The 19,870-nt window shown below is 35.2% G+C and overlaps 2 protein-coding genes and 1 pseudogene across 4 annotated transcripts; 2 read left to right on the top strand and 1 right to left on the bottom strand.

Moving 5' to 3' along the window:
• The first annotated feature begins 5,653 nt into the window (after positions 1-5,653).
• LOC114383401 (proteinaceous RNase P 1, chloroplastic/mitochondrial-like) lies at positions 5,654-11,112 on the top strand. Of its 3 annotated transcripts, XR_003660499.1 has the most exons (8): positions 5,654-5,991; positions 6,368-7,446; positions 7,658-7,747; positions 7,826-8,007; positions 8,257-8,377; positions 9,902-9,970; positions 10,197-10,434; positions 10,528-11,112. XR_003660499.1 is itself a non-coding variant. In XM_028343076.1 (7 exons), exons 2-7 carry the CDS (start codon positions 6,370-6,372, stop codon positions 10,338-10,340), a joined length of 1,683 nt encoding a protein of 560 aa, XP_028198877.1. In that variant the 5' UTR covers positions 5,654-5,996; positions 6,368-6,369; the 3' UTR covers positions 10,341-11,112. The 3 variants fall into 3 exon arrangements, 2 of the variants coding, with proteins under 2 accessions (XP_028198877.1, XP_028198876.1); XM_028343076.1 differs by having other exon boundaries at positions 5,654-5,996; positions 10,197-11,112; XM_028343075.1 differs by having other exon boundaries at positions 10,197-11,112.
• An 858-nt stretch (positions 11,113-11,970) lies between these two features.
• LOC114383402 lies at positions 11,971-14,016 on the bottom strand (annotated as a pseudogene).
• Positions 14,017-14,886: 870 nt separating this feature from the next.
• Positions 14,887-15,360, top strand: LOC114385286 (protein MAIN-LIKE 1-like). The gene has a single exon (XM_028345297.1). The coding sequence runs from the start codon at positions 14,887-14,889 to the stop codon at positions 15,358-15,360; it is 474 nt and encodes a 157-aa protein (XP_028201098.1).
• The last annotated feature ends 4,510 nt before the right edge of the window (positions 15,361-19,870 follow it).

The following is a 19,870-nucleotide window of genomic DNA, read 5'->3' on the forward strand; positions in this document are numbered from 1 at the left end:
TAGTAGTTAAAATAACTACTCTTAGAAAAAATATACATGACATTGAGATGAGTTGAGACGATTAAAACATAATCCAAACTTACTTTTAAAATACATCAAATTTAATTTTTTAAATCTGAACTGGACAAAGTTCTTTCCAATTGGAGCAGGCTAGTGAGACAAAATGAGTCATAAACAGTTAAACACTCCTAATAAATCCTTCCACAACGATAACACTCTAAATTCTAATGTCAAGTATTTTTAATGAAAAATCCAATTCTACATATAGCACAAACTACGCACATATACCACACACTAGTATACTATATATAACATTGAAGAGAAAAGAAGAACTACAACATACTACATACCATCGAAGAGAAATGAAGAACTGAATAATGATCCAAATTAGCTGATGCCGTTAGCAGGGTCCACCGGACTTTTCAACATGGAGGAGTTTCAGTCGGCAGTCCATTTTGCCCACTAAAGTTATTATAATGGCGATTCCCAAATTATCTTGATATAACATCATGATGCATTTGACATTATTACTATCTATCCGTAAGACTATATATAATATAATAATAACTATAACAACAATATCATTATTTATCAAAGGTTAAGACATAAAATAAAAACAAAACTGCATGTGCAATGTGTTTGGTACTTTGGTGGCTTCTCCTTGATTCATCATGCATGAATGAATTGGATAGCAAATGGTAAAGGAGCCTGCAAATTAAGCAGTTCCATAACTATATGCGGATTGGGGAATTGGCTCAACGAATCGTTCATTCCAAATTAAGAACAAAGCATAATTTGTTTAAACCATGTGAATTATTTATGGAAAATAATTAATTTCATGGTTATTAAACTCTCGAGTTAACTCGCTAATTCTTACGAGTTTACGAGTTCATTTGTCTTCTGTGAGTTGACTCTTGAGTAAACTCTTTGTTTTAGTAGATTCTTGATAAACTCTATAAACTTTATAAACTCTAAGTAAACTTGGTAGACTCTCGAGTTTATCACCACGTCAATGAGTTAACAAGTTAAAAAAATTAGACCAAAATATAAGTCATTTTTTATTGTTTTCTGTCTGTTTAGCATTCAACATATCTTCATTTAGTGTGTTATTCTCAAATACAAAATTTTCACCTTTAATAATATCAAACTCTCGTTCTCTAATAACATCAAACTTTCGATGAGAATAATCTACCACTATTATAACATCTACAAGTTATTGTCTAGTAGTGATATATTATTACTAGATTTGATTATTTAAATATTCAGAACTTTATAATTTACTGTTTTATTTTATTATATTGTTGAAATGTTTAATTAGTATGTTATTTATAAATATTTTGTTATTATTTTTATATGAAGTAGACTCTTAAAATCTACGAGTTGAGTATACGAGTTGAGTCTATGGAACTCTCATGAGTCTGCGTAGACTCTCGAGTTTGATAATCTTAATTAATTTTGTTTAAGTCAAATATAATAATTATAAATAATAATAAAAATTAAATATTTAACAAAGCTATATATTAAAACTCAAAAAACTAAAACAACTCTACACCATTTAATCTACTTACCCACTCGATGATCAAAGTCATATAATATAAGCTCATAAATAGTAGAAACTAGAAACTGCATACTTGAGCGGCGACACGACAAATGTCAAATCGCGCGTTGAGCTATCAGAATTCAGAAATGTAAGAACCTGTCGAGTTTCCACCCAGGTTCCGGTTCAATTTATCTATCACTCACAATCACGAATATGTGTATGTGGCTTATTTACATCTTGGTCACACAAATCTTATCACTACAATTTTCAAATTAATAAAATATTATTTTCTTTGATGCAATAGTATTATAATTAAAAATACTATGTTTATAAAAATAGTGTTACATTAGGATCAAAATAAAATAATTAAAAGTATATAGACTTAAGCTTTAATTGAAACTGAAAGTGGAAGGACTGAATAAAGAATGCCGGAAAAATAATAATAAAATAGTTTTTTCTACTGTTTGTTTTCGCTTTAGGAATCAAGAGAAAATGAAAGATGCAAAAATACATGAGAGTCATAACTTCTTTAATCTATTTAAAAATAGACAGAAGGAAGAGGAAAGATTACTTCTACGAAATAAAATGATTAATTTATCTTTATTTTTTATACTTATTTTTAAGAATATTTTTTTTATTAGAAAAAAAAAAACAGATGAGTTAAATTCTGAAGACTTATCGGAACTAAATAAACTTCAAGACTCAATTTTTGTTTCTTATCCACTACATCAATCCTTGTTGATTTTTTAAGATATTTATGTTATTACTTAATTTTACTTTTAAATAAACTAAAGATAATTTTTTTCTTCATTTCTTTCTTATCAAACAACTTATAAAATCATATTATTTTTTTATTCTTTTTTATCTATTTTTTTTCCTTTCATTTTTCTTCTTAAATCAACCATGCCATTAGAACGAGAGAGATCATCCTTTTTTTTAACAGAGAGATCATGCTATGAATTAAAGAAATTGGAATTAATCATCAGCCAAAATCAAATATATCTCTTTAATTTTGAAGCTTATTATTTTCTTTTATTATAATTTAGTTCAAAAATCATTTTTAGTTATCAAAATAAAATTTACCAGTTTTCACAAAGTTGGTCTTCTCATATAAAAATATTTATATAAGTCCTGAGACTTTAGATTTTCACACACCCACATAAAAGTAAAGGTCATGTAATTAAACTAACGTCAGTGATTGATCGAAGTTACAATTAACAATAACCGTTGAATAAATTTTTATGTAAAGTTCATTTGAATTGAAGTCAGTCATTGAGAAAGTTATAATTAATAATAATCGTTGATTAAATTTTTATGTAGGTTCACTTGAGCTAACATGTCCCATTGATTGAATTACATATTCTCTTTTACAGCTTGGTTCTTCCAAAATCGGGGAAAGAAATAGATCCTATGATGATTTATAACCAATGACACTCAAAACAAAATACATGTTTTATCGGGTGGAGAGTCCCTTCTAATAGGGACAAGTTATCCAACACTAGTGGTCATGCCCAGAGGATATTGGTCCGATGACAATGAGTCATCAGGTTGGAACCACGATCACCACCAATAAAAAAGAAAATCTATTTTTGGCCTATATGATAGCTTGCAACATACTATTTTATCTGACATTGCATGTCGCATCACAGAAGTTACGCAAATGCAAAAATTGTAAATTAAATTGGGTTGTGAGAATTTGCAAACACTTGCTCGAGTTCATATCAACATTCACATTCATACGCACGCATAATTATGCATGCACATGCACACATGCCTTTGTATGCAAATCTCTGCTCGCATGCACACACCATTGCCCACACCTACATCACCCTATATATTATGATTCCTAAATCATGACATATATATTAATTATTATTACCCTATTATAATCATAAATAGTATTTACTGTAAACAGAAACATTTGAGATTGAGAATTTGAAATGCAGTATCATCTTTGTAAATTTCTAGCTTAAACGGTAAGGGAGTTGGAACAAATTAAATTTGGAGTCATAATGAGGGATTGACGTTCAAGGTAAAACCGTATAACAATACCTACATACTTCATAGCACACTACTATGAACCTAATAATAGTAATATATAGTGTAGCAAAAGTGATTTGTTTCAGCATGTAATATCTTGAACTGCTGTCTATCATATTACAAATTTCTCTTATAACTTTTGAAACGAACTGTCAACACACATGCAAGATGGCGGGGAAGTGAAGACACATGCTTAAAGCAGCCTACATCCTAGCTATTATATAAGAGAGTAGAGAATTAACTCACATGATGGAAGCTCATGATCTATGTTTCACTAAAAGAAGGGTGGTGGGATATACTATGACCCACATAATTTAGAAATTTTGGCTTTTTCTTACAATGAGAGAGGATATTGGTTGAGGATTTTTCCCAGCAAGTCTCCTATATTTTATAAAAGTTGATGTACAGATTTTGAAAGACCCACTTTGCAATAATATTCTACTTTCTCTTTTAAAAAAATGTTATAGACAATATTTTGTTTAATTTTAAAAACATGAGAATTTGATTGAAGCAATAAAATTTATAAGAAAATGTTATAGTATACTTTAAAAATGAGTATTTTATAATTAAAAATAATATTTTATTATTGATGAAAAGTATATTATAATATATATATATATCTGTGTGTGTGTGTGTGTGTGTGTGTGTGTGTGTGTGTGTGTGTGTGTGTGTGTGTGTGTGTGTGTGTGTGTGTGTGTGTGTGTGTGTGTGTGTGTGTGTGTGTGTGTGTGTGTGTGTGTGTGTGTGTGTGTGTGTGTGTGTGTGTGTGTGTGTGTGTGTGTGTGTGTGTGTGTGTGTGTGTGTGTGTGTGTGTGTGTGTGTGTGTGTGTGTGTGTGTGTGTTTATAAATGATTTTATAAATAGATAATTAAATTTAAAATAATTATAATTAAAGCTACATATTTTAAAATAATTTCATGAATAGTAAACAATAATAGTTAAAAATAAGGATTTTATAATTAAAAAATATATCCTATTATTGATGAAAAGTATTTTATAATATATGTTTATAAATACGTAACTAAATTATATTTAAAATTATTTTATAACCAATGTAATTAAATTTAAAATAACTTATCATTAAAGTTACATATTTATAAGCAACTATTTATAATTTTAAATAATTTATAAATAACTAACATATTTTAAATCCTATGAGATGTTAATTTACTTACGTCTTTTAAAATAAAATAAAACATAATAGAAAATGACTAACGTCTTTACGTAATTAGATTTAATAAATTTTTATATTAAATTAATATTTAATCATATTAAAACAAATAATGAATCTATTTTTAAATTCAATATTATTTATAGCTTTTAATTTATATCTCATATATTATTTTTAATCTTCGGCTATTAAATTAGTGAATTACTCTCTGTATAAGCTTGAGTTCAAATGTGACGAGATTAAGTATTTTATTTATTTTGATTGTGATTTCAGTAGTTCCTTATTTAAAATGTTAGAAGAGTTGTACATTTCCTTAAAATTTGCTAAGAAGGTCCTTGATTTATTAAGAAAAATTTCTTGTTAAGTATCCTTTATCATAATTTTTTTTACTACAACAAACTTATTTCTTTTAATTCAAAATAATGACATAAATATAACTGATAGAATTATGAGAAGATTGTGAGCTAACAAAATTTAAAATTTAAAATTTAGACACTCGACCTAATGAACGGGCAACTTGATTTGGTGATCCGGCAGGATTTGGTGACACCCGCTGGGTTGAATTTATTTTGTTATTTTTTATGATTTAAATATGTTTTTAGTTTTAATAAGATTTTTTTATTTTTAATTTTTTAAGTGTGTATTTTTAAAATTTTGATTCCTGTAAACATAAATTTATAAGATTAAAAATAAAAAAATAAAAAAATAAAAATCTTAAAAAAAATAATAATTTAAATGGACGAAAATAAAAAAAATCTTGGAGAAAACAACACTGATAAAAATATAATTTTTTTAATGAACTAAATATCTAAGTACACAAATTTACTTGGTTTAAAAAAAACTTATAAAAAAGATCAAAATTGAAAAAGCAAGAACTGAATTAAAATTATGTTTAATTTTTTTTAATCACTGAAAACTCGTCGTTTCACGAACCCAATTCTGCGTTTTAGCTCTAAGCTCTCTCATCTCACTAACCCACACAACACCGCCGCGCCGTCACTCCTGCGAGGTTGCCGCGGCGTCGTTTGACGGTGGCACCTGGGTCCTAACCATCTCCTCTCTAAAGCAGAGTTGAATTTCTCTGGGGGACTCGCCGTCCCTGTCTCAATCTCGCATCATTGTCGTCGCCGTCACCGTCACGGAGGATGCTGGAACAGCGTCTAATGGCGTCCCTTTCTCAATCTCACAATATGGCACTCCCTTTCTAAACGCACGCGTTTGCTGCTCTTCGTCCGGCAAGGTAAGGTAATCTACTTTCTGTTTGAGGTAATGTGAATTGCTTAACTTGGATTGTCTTTTGAAATAAGGTTTTTATGTTTTTGAATTGAGGACAAGTTCCGAAATTGGAAATTGATGGACACAAGTAAATCTGTAAATGTTTGTTTGGATTGCTTGTTGAATGTATGCAAAGAAGTGTTGGATAGACTTAATTAGTCTTAATGCATGAGAAAACACCATTCTTGCTTGCTTGTAATCTAAATAGTCATTGTCAATGGCTGGGTTGGTTTTCACAACATTGCTAATTCTCACGAAGTTTTGTCTTTTCTTTACCACAATATACATTCTGGTATTCTTCAACTTAGATTTCATGACTACGAGATTGCTTTTTTAAACAGTGATGATGGCGAGACTGGCTCCTCCTTTCAGTATCTTTAGACAATCCCATTACTGGCGCCCACTTCTCTCTTCTCACAACGCCAAACGCACCCTAACAGCTGCTACTAACTTCTCCATCACCTCATTAGCTCGAACGCCCAAATCACGAGACGAAGGAACAACCACCATCGTTAAGCTTTCGAGCAAAGCCAGAAGAAAAGCCTTCTATGAGTCTCCAGAAGGAGTCTTGTTGCGCAAGCTAAACGAGTGCTCGAAGGACGGAAATGTCGCTCAAGCGCTTTGCCACTACGATGAGGCTCGAAAATTGGGGGTTCTACTCAACCTCGATCACTACAACAAGTTGCTCTACCTGTGTTCCATTGAAAGTGCTGCTGGTTTTCCCAATTTGGGTCTCAAAAGGGGGTTTGAGGTTTTTCAGCAGATGTTGAATGACCGAGTTCAGCCCAATGAAGCCACTTTTACCAATGCTGCTAGGCTTGCTGCTGCCAATGAAGATCCTGACATGGCTTTTGAATTGCTGAAGCAGATGAAGAATGTTGCTATTGCTCCGAAGCTGAGATCGTATGAGCCGGCTTTATTTGGATTTTGCAAGAGGGGTGATGCAGAGAAGGCTTATCTAGTTGATGCTGACATGGTTGAGTCTGGGATTGTGGCGGAAGAGCCCGAGCTTTCTGCTCTTTTGGAAGTCAGTGTCAATGCCAAGAAGGAAGACAAGGTGTATGATATTTTGCATCGATTGCGCTCTACGTTGAGGCAGGTATCTGAATCAACTTTGGGGATAGTTGAGGACTGGTTTAACTCAGAGTATGCTGCAAAAATTGGGAAGGAGAAGTGGGATGTTAAGAAGGTGAGGGAAGGCATTGCGCAGGGAGGTGGAGGATGGCATGGACAAGGGTGGCTTGGGAGTGGGCGGTGGAAGGTGGCGAATACTCAGGTGAACGAGGATGGGGTGTGTCCCTTGTGCGGGGAGAAGCTTGTGAGCATTGATATTGATCCAAAAGAGACTGAAAATTTTGCTGCATCATTGTCTAAATTAGCTTGCCAAAAAGAAGCTAAGGCAAACTTTGTTCATTTTCAGGTAGAACAGGATTCACTGTTTTGTTTAGAAATTTTGTTTTGTTACTTGAAAGCTGAATTTGGTGAAGGGAAATCCTTTTTTCCTGTAGGCTACCTTTGACAAGGATTGTATAGACTAGTGCCTTTATTTTTAAGTCTTTGTCTTTAATTAGGTTATATATAAAAGAATTAGCAATGAAATAGTGACTGATATAGAAGTTTAACTTCTGCAGACATGGCTTGAGCAGCATGGTCCATTTGATGCTGTTGTTGATGGTGCCAATGTAGGCCTTGCCAATGGGCATAATTTCAGCTTTTCACAGGTGTGCGTGAAATTATTGAATTTATTAACTCATTAGAAAAGTAACTACTACTTAATAGTTATTTGCCCTTGGTTGTAGCTTAATACTGTTGTTGAACAATTACGTCAAATAAGCCCTTCGAAGAGATTGCCACTTATAATTTTGCATATAAGTCGGGTACGTGGTGGTCCCGCTCAGAATCCAAAAAACATGAGACTTATAGAAAATTGGAAAAAAAACGGTGCTCTTTATGCTACACCTCAAGGTTCAAATGATGACTGGTAATGCAGTACTTCCTTAATATTTAAGTTAGATTGACTTGCCTAATTTCTTATTTTACATTTCCAAAGAACCTAATGATGTTGATTGATCCATGTAGCTGACTCCATCTAGTGGGATAGGGGTTTGCTGTTGTTAATTTGTTGTATCACACATTTACAACATTGATATGAATATAAATTCTTCGGTGTATATATGTCTCTATAGTCCTACAATTCAGTTGTACTAAAATGGTGTTTTGTTTATTGCAGGTATTGGTTATATGCTGCTGTTAGTTGTAAATGCTTACTGTTAACAAATGACGAGATGAGGGACCACTTGTTCCAACTATTGGGTTCTAATTTTTTCCCGAGATGGAAGGAAAAACATCAGGTATTCTAAATTATCCGACAATTTCTTATACACTATATAGTATAACTCTGTCCTGATTCCAGATGCATTCATTATAAGACTATTCTGAATTCTGCTTGTCTTCCGTATCCATGGCCATTGACTACCCAAGGTCAGCGACAACAATCATAAAACTGCCCCCTTGAGAAAAAAGAAATTATTAAATGGGCTGTTGCACGGTGTTCTCAATTTAATTGTCAAATGCCAATATGTCTTCACACAACAATGTTTGTTTAACTGTAATAATAGGTAATCTAATATGGAATTAGAAGGTCCTGTGTAGAATAAGCTAATGAATCCTACTACCCTGATCCTTAAAAGAACTTCATATATAGCATAATTCATCATGCTTCTGATCCAAAAAACTGCATGTTTTTTTTTGGATGATATAGTTTGATTGAGAAATCAAGGGAAGAAGGTAACTCTATACTTGAGTTTTGGATTCAAACTGTGGAATAAATGGATTTTTGCTTGAGTAGGAGTAAAACAAAGTATATGCATTGTAATTTGAGCAAGAAACAAGAAGAAAAAGAATACTTGGAAGTAAAATTGGGAAAGATACCATACTATAGGTTTTAAGTTTAAATACCTGTTATCAATATTACAAAATGATGGCGAAATCAATGAAAATGTCACACACAAGATGTAAACTAGATGATTAAGATGGAGGAAAGCATTGGACTTTAGGGTTAATTGTGATCAAAGTACCTACCAAACCCAAAAGAAAGTCTGTGGCAATAAATTTGGAATTTGAAGGGGCAACAAGAGGAAAAGGTGGTAGATATGAAGATGTTAAGATGGACGTATGGCCACACAAGAAAGGATAGGATACAAAATGATTATAATAAGAAGATATTGGTGTAGCACCTGGTGACGGATCCAGAAATTCTAAATTGTGGGAACAATATTCATATATGTGGGGGCAATAGTAATATTATAGGGTTTTTTACAGCATTTAAATTATAGGGATAATTTGTAATTATAAAAGTATATGATATTAAGAAGAAAAAAAAAACTTGTTTGTGCAGCTGCCCCCAAACTTCAAAAAGTAGATCTGTCCTTTGTAGCACCAGTTAAGGAAAAAAGATAATAGAAAATTGGTTAAAGTGGTTTGAACATGTGCAAAGAAAGTCATTGGAAGCATCAATGAGAGTAGATCGCATGGTATTTAGCCCTGCTAAAAGGGGGAGAGGGAGGTCGTCAAGTAGGGCATTGGAGGAAATTGTTAGGAGGGATCTCATGATAAATGATATCCCTGGGAATTTGGTCTTTAATGGCATTGTGCAATCCATGTAGCTAATCTCACCTAATGGGATAGGACTTTTGTTGTTATTGTCGTCGTCTAAAACTCACTAGTTTGTTATGTATCTGTGCTAGAATCAGTTCTCAAGAATTTTAGCCTTTCTTGATGCTGGATTACTGATGTATTTGTCTGTTGCTAATGATTTTCGTATTGGGTTTTTGACTCCAATAATGAAAGGATTGATGATGCATTTTTTGGTTCAGGTTCGAACATCAGCATCAACATGTGGGCACTCCATAATTATGCCTCCCCGTTATTCAATAGTTATTCAGGTGATATGATAACCCAACTGCTTTTCTTGTTCAGTTGAATATATAAAAAAAAAACATGTTTTCACCAAGCAAATAAAGTTATTCTTGCTTAGCATTGAAATACAATTCCTATCTGTGTACTCAATCTGATTTTGTCCAATTCTAAGGGGTTTAGGATTTGTCTACCCCCACTTGTATTTGTAGCTTTCCAACTTACTTATATATGCTAAATATAATATTACTGCAGGAATCAGCCAATGGTAGTTGGCATGTGCCAACTGTAACTACTGATGATCATGAAATCCCAAGGAAATGGTTGTGTGCCACAAGATCCAGAAAAGATTCATTACATAATCTATGGACATCCTCCTCCAAGTCTGATTGCACATGAGGGAGTTGTATTTTCATCTGGGTTTGTTTTCAGTAGTCATTCCGGTTTTTTCTCATCCCGAGTTGCAGTTCCTAGCAGCTTTGATGAATGCAAGGCATAAGATACAGTGCTGCTACTATTCCCCTCTGATTTTTGAGAAATTTTAAATTTTTTGTAGCTCAATTGTTTTTTTTTCCTTTGGCTCCAGGCTGCCCAGGAAAGCAGAAAGTTTCTCCTTCCTGTTGGAATATCTTTAAATTTTATTTAATAGCTGATATTGCTACCAGTATTCAGAAATAATGCTTTAAAGTAAAATCTAAGCAGCATGGATCAGATGGCTTGGGGGAGTATCTTATTGGTGAAGCTAATTTGTCCCATGTATTCTGCTCAAGAACTTTTGTCAAGTGGCATTAAGTTATTTTAGGAGCTGATTGATCACAGGATCGAAACTGAGTCCAATTTAGCTTTACCTACACTTTAGTCTGCCTCTGTATACCTCCTATGTAACAAAAATAGAATAGCATTGTTGTGCAGCTTGTGCTAGAATACTTTTCCTGAAAATAGATTTGGTGTTAGTGATGATTATTTGGGCCATTGAGTTCCAGACATGGATGTATGGACAGGATTCATACAACAATTTTGGCCCCTTCAGTTTATACATTTGATTTGATGTGCATCATGTATGAGGAAGCATTGAGAAATGTTGTTTTATACAATTTTGGGACATTTGTCGTCCCATAGGATTTTTATGAAGTACTCTGTCTAACCCTTTATATAAGATTCTTTCATCTAATTCATGTTCTTTAAGAGAATTAGTTAATGACATTAAATTTGTCAATAATTTGTACTGTTCTTTCAAAATTATCTTTTAATATTTTTTTTGTTTGTTTATTTAAAGGCCATAATAAATGCATCCCTTTAAACTAGTTAACCAAAGCCGTATGTGTGCCGGGCACTTTCTTATTTTCAGGGATAGGGTAAATAGGCAACTAACAAAATCCACAAGAATATCAAAAGAAAATCTAGTATGATGGTAAACAGAGAAGTTTTTAGGGATTAGGCTGAGTCCAACTTGAAATCTCGTAGAGAAGTGGCAAGTAAACTGCACTTGAATAAACAGAATACCATCAGCAAACGCTCATTATGTGCTCATTGTTTTAAAGATGAACATAATTATTTTTGGAGCATTGAACAAAATTGCAATATGTATAAAAATTAATCTCAAGCCACGCATGTTATATTCAAATATGTACATGGTGTGAGAAATTGATTTGTACCGTGGAAGAAACTAATGGAATATTTGGTTGTAAGTTGGGGACATAATTTTCCATATTCCCTTTGGAGCTAATAAATATTACTTTTGCATTTTTCGGCACTTAGACTTGGTTTATCACGTCATGAGAGTGTTTCCAAACACACAATAAGTCGTACTATGAGCAATATCATATTTGCTTCCATGAAAGATATAATCTCATGTTTAGGTTATATTTTGAATGATATTTGATAAAAATTAGAACAAGGTGAAGTGAAGTGCAAGTTAAAAAAAAAAAAAAACATACTGGTGTCAATTTGCCCTCCACACAGAATTGAGCAGACACTAGTTGTAATGTAAAACAACATTAAACCAAGTCAAGCATTAACACTAACACAGGACACAGGAAACTTCAATTGCCATTGACCAAGCCAAACAGTAATCTATTTTTGTACTAAGTGAGGCTGTCATCTTATGTTATACATAATATATATGCAAGGGCCAAGGAGGGAAAAAGGAAATGGCTCACTTGAGAGCAGAAAAAACACACCATTGCAAGCCAAAACCTTAAGCTGCACTAGCTTTAACAGGGAGTTGAAGAAACATAAATTGCAAGCAGCAACTAAAAAAGCAGACTTGATTCCACCATGGGAGCAATCAATGCAACCCTCTATATTCCAATCCAAGTCGAAAAGATGATACATATAACATAACATACACCATATCCCCAATTCAACCTCTATTGGGTATAACAATTGATTCCAAAAAAACAGTCATAGCCAAGCTTTTAAATTCTGGCTCATATCACGGTTTTGTTGCATTTCTTGGTATTGTGAGAAATTACAGATAAATGCAGTCGATACAGTCACAATTTGTGATTGCAGACACTTAGAAAACCTTGACGTTGCGGCTGAAATGGCAGTCGCAAATCCTTTTTACAATCTTGGTATCAACTTCATCCAAAAAGAATCAAAGAATATAAAACCCATCTTCCTCTTCTTCATCATCATCATCGTCATCATAATAGTCCTCCACATCCACGTCCTCATCCTCGTCCTCACTATACAACAACATAAACTCTTGCCCCAATTCCTCATCCTCATTCAAAAACACCCCACCGTCATCATCTTCCAAACCAAAACCATGTTCTTCCCCCTGTTCTCTTCTTCTACTATTCTCCCTTCTTCTCTTGGGCAACAAATCCCCCACCTCCCCATTCTCCACTCCACTCCACGGCACCCACAAATCGGCGTGGCGCCCAAGCGCCTTATCCCAATCCCCGACCACCACGGTTCCCAAATCAGCCTCCCTAGCCCTCCTCAGCATCTCCGAAAAATCCGAATCATCCGAAACCAAAAACAGCCAATCAATACCTCTGCTCATGGAGTGAACCATTTGCCTCTTCAAGGCCCAATCCGCCGCCTGAGGCTTGTCCTGCACCGTCTTCACAAACACCCCCGCCCGCCGCAGCTCCGCCGCCAGCCCGTACCCGACCTTCGGCACCACCAGCGTTCTCGCAGCATCGTCATACTTGTGATTCCCGCGCAAAAACCGCTCCTTAAAACGGTGCCGTTTTTTCCCCTTTAGGGATTTGAGACGGTTGAGCTTCTTCTGGCGCTCGCGCTGGTGGAGCTGCTTGAAGTGTTTCTTGAGGTCTAGGTGGGTCTTGCACTTGCGGCCGCACACGCCGCACGTGTAGGGCTCGGGTGGGGTGATGACGCCCTTGCGTTCGAGGATGTCGAGGTTTCTGCGGTGGCGGCGCTGGTGGAGGACCCACTGGGGGAGGTGGACGAAGGCGTGGCGGTTGGCGTAGGCGGAGAAGTCAACGAGGTGGCCGAAGCGGGCGGCGAGGGTTTTGAGGGAGACGGCGGCGTCGTAGGGAGCGCCGCGGGGGGGCTTGTTGTCGAGGTCCCAGAGGACGACGACCTTGTCGTTTTTGGGGGCATAGATTCCTTGGCTGTTCTTCACCATGTCGATTTGGATGTTGCTGCTGCAGCATTGGATGCGTGGGTAGTGACGGTGAGGGAAGGGTTTTGTGGTTCGGGGAATGGAAGGAAGGGTAGGGTGGGAATGAAAATTGAAGTGGATGATTGCATTTGCATTGTGAAGGAGAAACAGGGAATTGTTCATCGCATCGCCTGACGATGGATAGAAAGATAAGGGGAGTTGAGGTGCCAGAAAATCCAAGGAACCTGTTTTCCTCTTCATACTTCAGAACAGGATATTCTTTTTTTTTTTTTTTGAGCCTAAAGATTTTTCCAGGCTCGTCAATATGCGGCCCATTACAACATATTTGAGATATTTTTTTATACATATCATTGACTACACAAATTACTATTGCCTCCTACTCTCCTTTGAAATTATGCTTTTATTCCAACTTCAAAATTTCCCACTCCTCTCTCTTTCCTCTTTCCCTTCATGGCACCCCTTTCCTTCTCCACTAGATTCCCCCTTTTCTCTTTCTTCCTTTTCCTTCTTGTTTTGATTTTCCTTCCTTTTCCCCAACTTAAACCTTCCCTTCCAAATCCAAACAAACCCTTCCCTTCTACTCCCTGACCCTTCTATTCTCCCTTCCTGTGCATCCCCTCTAATCTTGTTTTTTTTTGGGGTTTGTATTCTACTTTTTTGGGGTTTTGAACACCAGAAACCAAATCACAGTTTCGTTGTATAAAAATCTACAACAAAATCAAAATTTCATTATGTGTTTTATTAAAACCCACAACGGAATCACACAATTATGTTGTGTGTTTTGGTATGAACTACAATGAAATTGCAATTTTGTTATGTGACGGAATCGCGATTTTATTGTGGCTCATGCCAGAATACATAACGAAATTATTATTTTGTTCTAGGTTTTGGCCAGAACCAAAACGAATTGATTTCGTTTTGGTTATTAAATTTTTTTTATTTTGTTATTATTTTAATTTTTGTTATTTTTTATTAACAAATTAATTGTTTTCCCTTTAATTTTAGATTGCTCGAACCAAACATGCTCCATAGGTGGCTGGAGGTGATCCCTCTTATAAGGACTCAATCCCCTCACATGAAAGGGATGATGCTGGAGAGAGGCATCGAAGGCTGACTGTGTTAGCATGTGGTTGGCGACATTCGCTAACAAAGCTAGAGGCATGCCCATTTGACAGGATCATTGGACCTCCATTTGGAAGAGGTCCAGTTGATTTGTCATTGATTCGATCTTACACGGACCATTGTGTTGGTCATGTATAAATTTGACAATTACGACCAGAGATGGAGTTAGTCAGCCACAGTGGCTAGGTCTTACCATTCCCCACTGAGCCGACGGTGAGGGCTATTATGTTACGGTTAGGGTTATCAGACATAGTTACGGTGCAGTACCCTGTCGCAAACAAGGTCTTCGTGGATGCCCTTGTGGAGAAGAAACACCAGGAAACCTCGTCCTTCCACCTGCCTGTCAGAGAGATGACCATCACTCTGGATGATGTGTCATGTCTCATGCATCTTCCTATGATAAGTAGGCCTTTTGATCATGTCCCTTCCATCTTTAGTAAAGAGGTCATGAAGTTTCTGCTCATGACTCGCCTTGGCATTTTGATAGAGAAAAAGGCAATAGAAGTGAGCATTGCAGGTCCCAAGGTTGGGTTGGCTTGGCTGACAGACCTATATCACCAGTATGTCCAATTAGGATCATACGTGTGGGTTGCCACAACTTATCTTTTGCACTTGGTCGATAGTATAATATTTGCTGACAAGTCCCCAACTCATGTCTACATCGCCTACCTCCTCTACCTAAGCAACCTAGATGACTGACACTGGTACGCTTGGGGAGTCGTTGCACTGACATACCTATATGATCATTTCTCCTATGTGAGTCAGTACACCAGTAAGCATGTTGGAGGTTACATGACTTTAGTCATGATAAGTAAATAATTGTTTAATTGTGATTATTTGTATTATTATTTTATTTATTACCATAATTTTTTGACAATATTTTTTACAATCTTAGACATTTGTGCATCTACCCATTGTTGGCTATTTTGAGCCTAGGATCGATGCTCTGGATGAACTGGTAGCTAGCAGATGGAAGCCAACACAAGTTACTAAGTAAGTTGATCCGATGAGGGAGAAGATGGATGGCCTCCAAATGGATGTTGTCATTTGGTGTCTTTTTGAGCGCCACAAGGGTGTTAGGCCTTTCCCCCAGCAAACCCTTTTCTTTGACTTCATTAGGTGCGAGACAAACGTGTAGCCTTATCTTCCAGAGAGGGTGCTGATGCAATTTAGTCATGTTCAATTGTTGTAGAGCTTGTTGGACCTCAAAGTTGTGCCAAAGGACATAAGTCATCATCGAACCATACAACAAGCTCTACAATAGTTGTAGGAAGGCTTCAACGTTGGGTGTAACTTAGAGAGGCAGAGGAAGAGGGTTGTCAAGGATGGTGGCAAGGGTGGCAGGAAAGGTGGCAAGGGCAGATGATTATTTAATTATTATTATTTGTACAATTTTTTGTTGTTTTGACATATATTTTTGTTAGTTGATGATGTGTTTAATTTACTTATTTTTTGTGTTTGTTGACTATTTAAACAACACACACCTAGTAGTAACAACAACTTTTCAATTGATTATAAAACAAACATATGGACAAACAATAACTAAATAAACATTGATAATAATTTTTTTTTAAAATTAAATAAACAAATAGTGTAAGATTTTGATAAAGTAAAAACATGGTTACCCAAATTTAACATGCATTAGAGCAATGATCTCATCAGCAGATCTTGATTTTATTGGTTTGCAAAGCAGAGTAATGATTTCATCTATAGATTGACCAAAATTTGCATTCAACTCAATTGGACTTTTGCCACTAAATTCTGAAAAGATGAAAACCATTTTTCCTACATCATCATTGTGTTTAAGCTTCATATACTCGTATTCAACACAATCATCACCAACGTAAATTGGTTTGTGGTAAAAAAGATAAAGTAAAATTTTGTAACCTCCAGTGACATCAATAATTGTTTTCCCTAAGCCATCAAGCGATATGTGGTCACTTATTGTGACGACTTAAGGACCACTAGAACATTCAAACAATATCCCTTCAGATGATGGAATCATGTCACCATCACAATACACAAGAGCATATACACTCTACATATTTTAAGCAATATGGTGAATATCAAGCAAAGGTGTAGAGTTGCATCAAGCCCCTACTGCTATTTATATTAAATGATATATTATTCTCTCTCATGACTTATGCCATATCAATGGTTGAGATGACACCAAAAACATAAATGATTTAGATTGGGTCTATGTTTAATATGGTTGGTATGCGTATCAGGAAAAATGATTGTTCAGTAAATATGTCTTCGAAAAAGTGGTGTTCAGTCAATACATCGCAAAAAAATAATAGTCTCAACCAATAAATGCAATGCTGCAGTGTTCAATAAAAACAAACAATTTAAGTTTCACAAAAATGTGTTTCTTCTTCCATTTTTTTTTAAAAAAAACACCACAACGGAATCTGGTGGATATTTTTTTATCCCAACGAAATCGTGATTTCATGTGGCTAAAATTTTATCACAATGGAATGATTCTGTTATGATAAAAAATTTAGCCACATGGAATTGGAATTTCGTTGTGTTAAGGGGGGTGCCGCAAATATAACAATAGAATCAAGATTTGTTTGTTATGTTTGGGATGACAAAAAAACATATAACTAAATCATGGTTCCATTGTATATGATTAGAATGGAATCACGATTCGATTGTGAATAAGGGGGGCAAAAACTGGTGCATAACAAAATCACAATTTCGTTGTGCATTTTATACAACGAAATCGTTATTCCCTGGAGGGTGTTTTTGGAATAAAAAAGTCACAACCCCCTGGTAGGGCCAAGAGTAATTATCATGGAGTCAATAGTAACTCCTTTTTTTTTGGAATTGATATTAGTCCCTACCGTCAATGCATAAATACCAAAATACCCTTTGCCTCCTATCCTCTAATATTAGCATTCATTTTTTCCCATCTACAATGTCTATAACACAATAGAATCATGATTTTGTTGGGTTACACAAATTACAACATAATGAAATCACGATTCCGTTGTGTTACAGAAATTGTGACACAACAAAATCATGATTCATTTGGGTTACAAATTATGCAATTAATACCTAAGTTATTTCTATTTATTTAACAATGGGAAAAACAAAAAAATGTACAATGGAAATATGACTTTGTTGTACACCGTGCAATGAAATCATGTTCTTGTTGTACATTCTTGGTTAACCCTCACTTGCACAACAGAATCTTGATTTCGTTGTGCATTTTTTCCATAAACCCAATTATGCAATGAAAATACAATTCTTGCTACACTAGTGGGAGTGCGAAAAAAAATTTACAATAAAATTGTGGTTCCGTTACATAATGTTTTTCTCACCCCCCCCCATGAGTGCAGCAAAAGTGTATTTTTTTGTGCATTATGGGAAAAGATGTTTTTGGAAAATTTGAAAGATGGTAGGAACCAATAGCAACACCCTATTTTTTTAGGGAACAACCATTGACACTACCAACTTTGCTAATGACACTACCCCTATGAGTAGCTTTTTGTGTTTTTTCTGAAATTGTCCTTCTCATGAAAACATGTTGTCGTTGCACACTAGTACAGCATGATCATATTTTCGTTGTTGAGTGGGGGTGGAAGAAAATGAAACAACCAAAATATGATTTTTTTGTACAATCAACAATAAAATTGTAATTTTCTTATGTTTTTTTTCACCCCCAACTCAAAAATGGAAATAGAATTCGGTTGTATGTTGTACAACAACAAAATCATATTTTCGTTGTTGTCTCAACATTCCCCTCTCTACAACCCTTCCATACCCCTCCTTGTTGCCCCTCCTCTCAAACTCATTGACACCTCAACAACATAGATTCAAAACACCTCACCCCAAACCTATAAATCCCTCAACAAAATCCTAAAATGGTGGGTTGTGGTGGTGGGGGTGCAAATGATACGATAGTGGAAGGAGTCGTGTGCGTGGAGCCTTGGAGGTTGAGGTAACACGTGCAGGAGTCTGTTGGATTATGGTGGTGTTGTTAGTGTTGGGGTTGCATGCAAAGCCTTAGAGGTTCAAATTTAGGGCAAAGATGGTGTCGTTGGATGGTGGCACAGTAAGGGGGTCAGGTGTGATGTGATGCAACAACACGACTAGAAGAGGGCAACACTTCTTAGGGTTAGGGAGTGAGAAGTCATAGAGGAAAATGAGTGGTTAAGGGGTGTAGGGATTTGGACTTGTGGGCAAAAGAGACATTTCATCCCATTTGGTAATGCCAATAACATTACTGGTAGTAGGAATAATAGCTTTCTATTTTGGGGGGGACATGCGAATTTTTGTGTGTGTAGTGTGCACAGACTTTTTTTTTTTTACTAAAATGGGTGGTTTAGAAAAATAATATACGGATATAGTGTAGTTTTGAAATAATTTAGATGGCATGGGTTGTTTTTGCCACGTAAGAGTGCAGGAGGTGTCACTTTGAGTGGTACTTTTACTGTTTTACATTGGTTATAGGCACAATCAATGTAAAAAGTACTTTTTTTTATATTGATTGTATCTATAACAATGTAAAAAGTGTGTTAACAAAAAACAAGTCCTTGCAATAAATCCAACATAACCAAAAAAAAGTCCTTGCAATGTAAATTGTTTACAAAGAACATCATTTCCGTAAATTGTTTTTGAGAAGCACCCATTTTCATGAAAAAGTCATGTGTACAAGTTAGTGGCATATTGGTATTTTTTTTAAAAATGGGTTCAATTTTAAAAATGGTTGGAGCAGATAGAGACTAAATTGAATCTATTTCAAAGTATAAAGGATCTATGGGTCAAATTAGGATTAGGCCAAGTTGCAATCAACCTTAACCCATCAAGCCAATTTTTAGACCCTAACAGCCTTAGACCTAAATGAACCAAATAACTATGGGTCAAATTAGGATTGAGTCTATTTAAGATAAAACTAGGTTGACCCAAAATACAAGTAACACAAGTTCTCACTTCCTATTAATGTAATTGAGATTTCAAGAATAATCTATATCTCATTTTTATACATGATATTATACAAAGTTAAATGATAATTACTTATGGCATCCCCCCATACAAGTGACTATTAAAGTTAGGGACAAGCAAAAGTTAGGTTGGGACAAGTTGTGTTTCCCTAACACATACCTATATTTTGGTTGGGTCAATTTTTTAGAGCCTAACTCATCTTTACACTTGAATGAACCTGATGATATACGAGTTAAATTAAAATGGGTCAAGTTAGGCC

Source organism: Glycine soja, chromosome 14, assembly GCF_004193775.1.
Source record: "Glycine soja cultivar W05 chromosome 14, ASM419377v2, whole genome shotgun sequence".
Taxonomy (NCBI): domain Eukaryota; kingdom Viridiplantae; phylum Streptophyta; class Magnoliopsida; order Fabales; family Fabaceae; genus Glycine; species Glycine soja.

What these genes read in the sequence shown, in the direction of transcription:
- LOC114383401 (XM_028343076.1), top strand. Translation starts at nt 6,370, where the DNA reads ATGATGGCGAGACTGGCTCCTCCTTTCAGTATCTTTAGACAATCCCAT. An exon ending in CAAGGTTCAAATGATGACTG is followed by an intron (nt 8,008 to 8,256) that starts GTAATGCAGTAC and finishes TGTTTATTGCAG; the next exon opens with GTATTGGTTATATGCTGCTG. An exon ending in GTTATTCAATAGTTATTCAG is followed by an intron (nt 9,971 to 10,196) that starts GTGATATGATAA and finishes ATATTACTGCAG; the next exon opens with GAATCAGCCAATGGTAGTTG.
- LOC114385286 (XM_028345297.1), top strand. Translation starts at nt 14,887, where the DNA reads ATGTTACGGTTAGGGTTATCAGACATAGTTACGGTGCAGTACCCTGTC.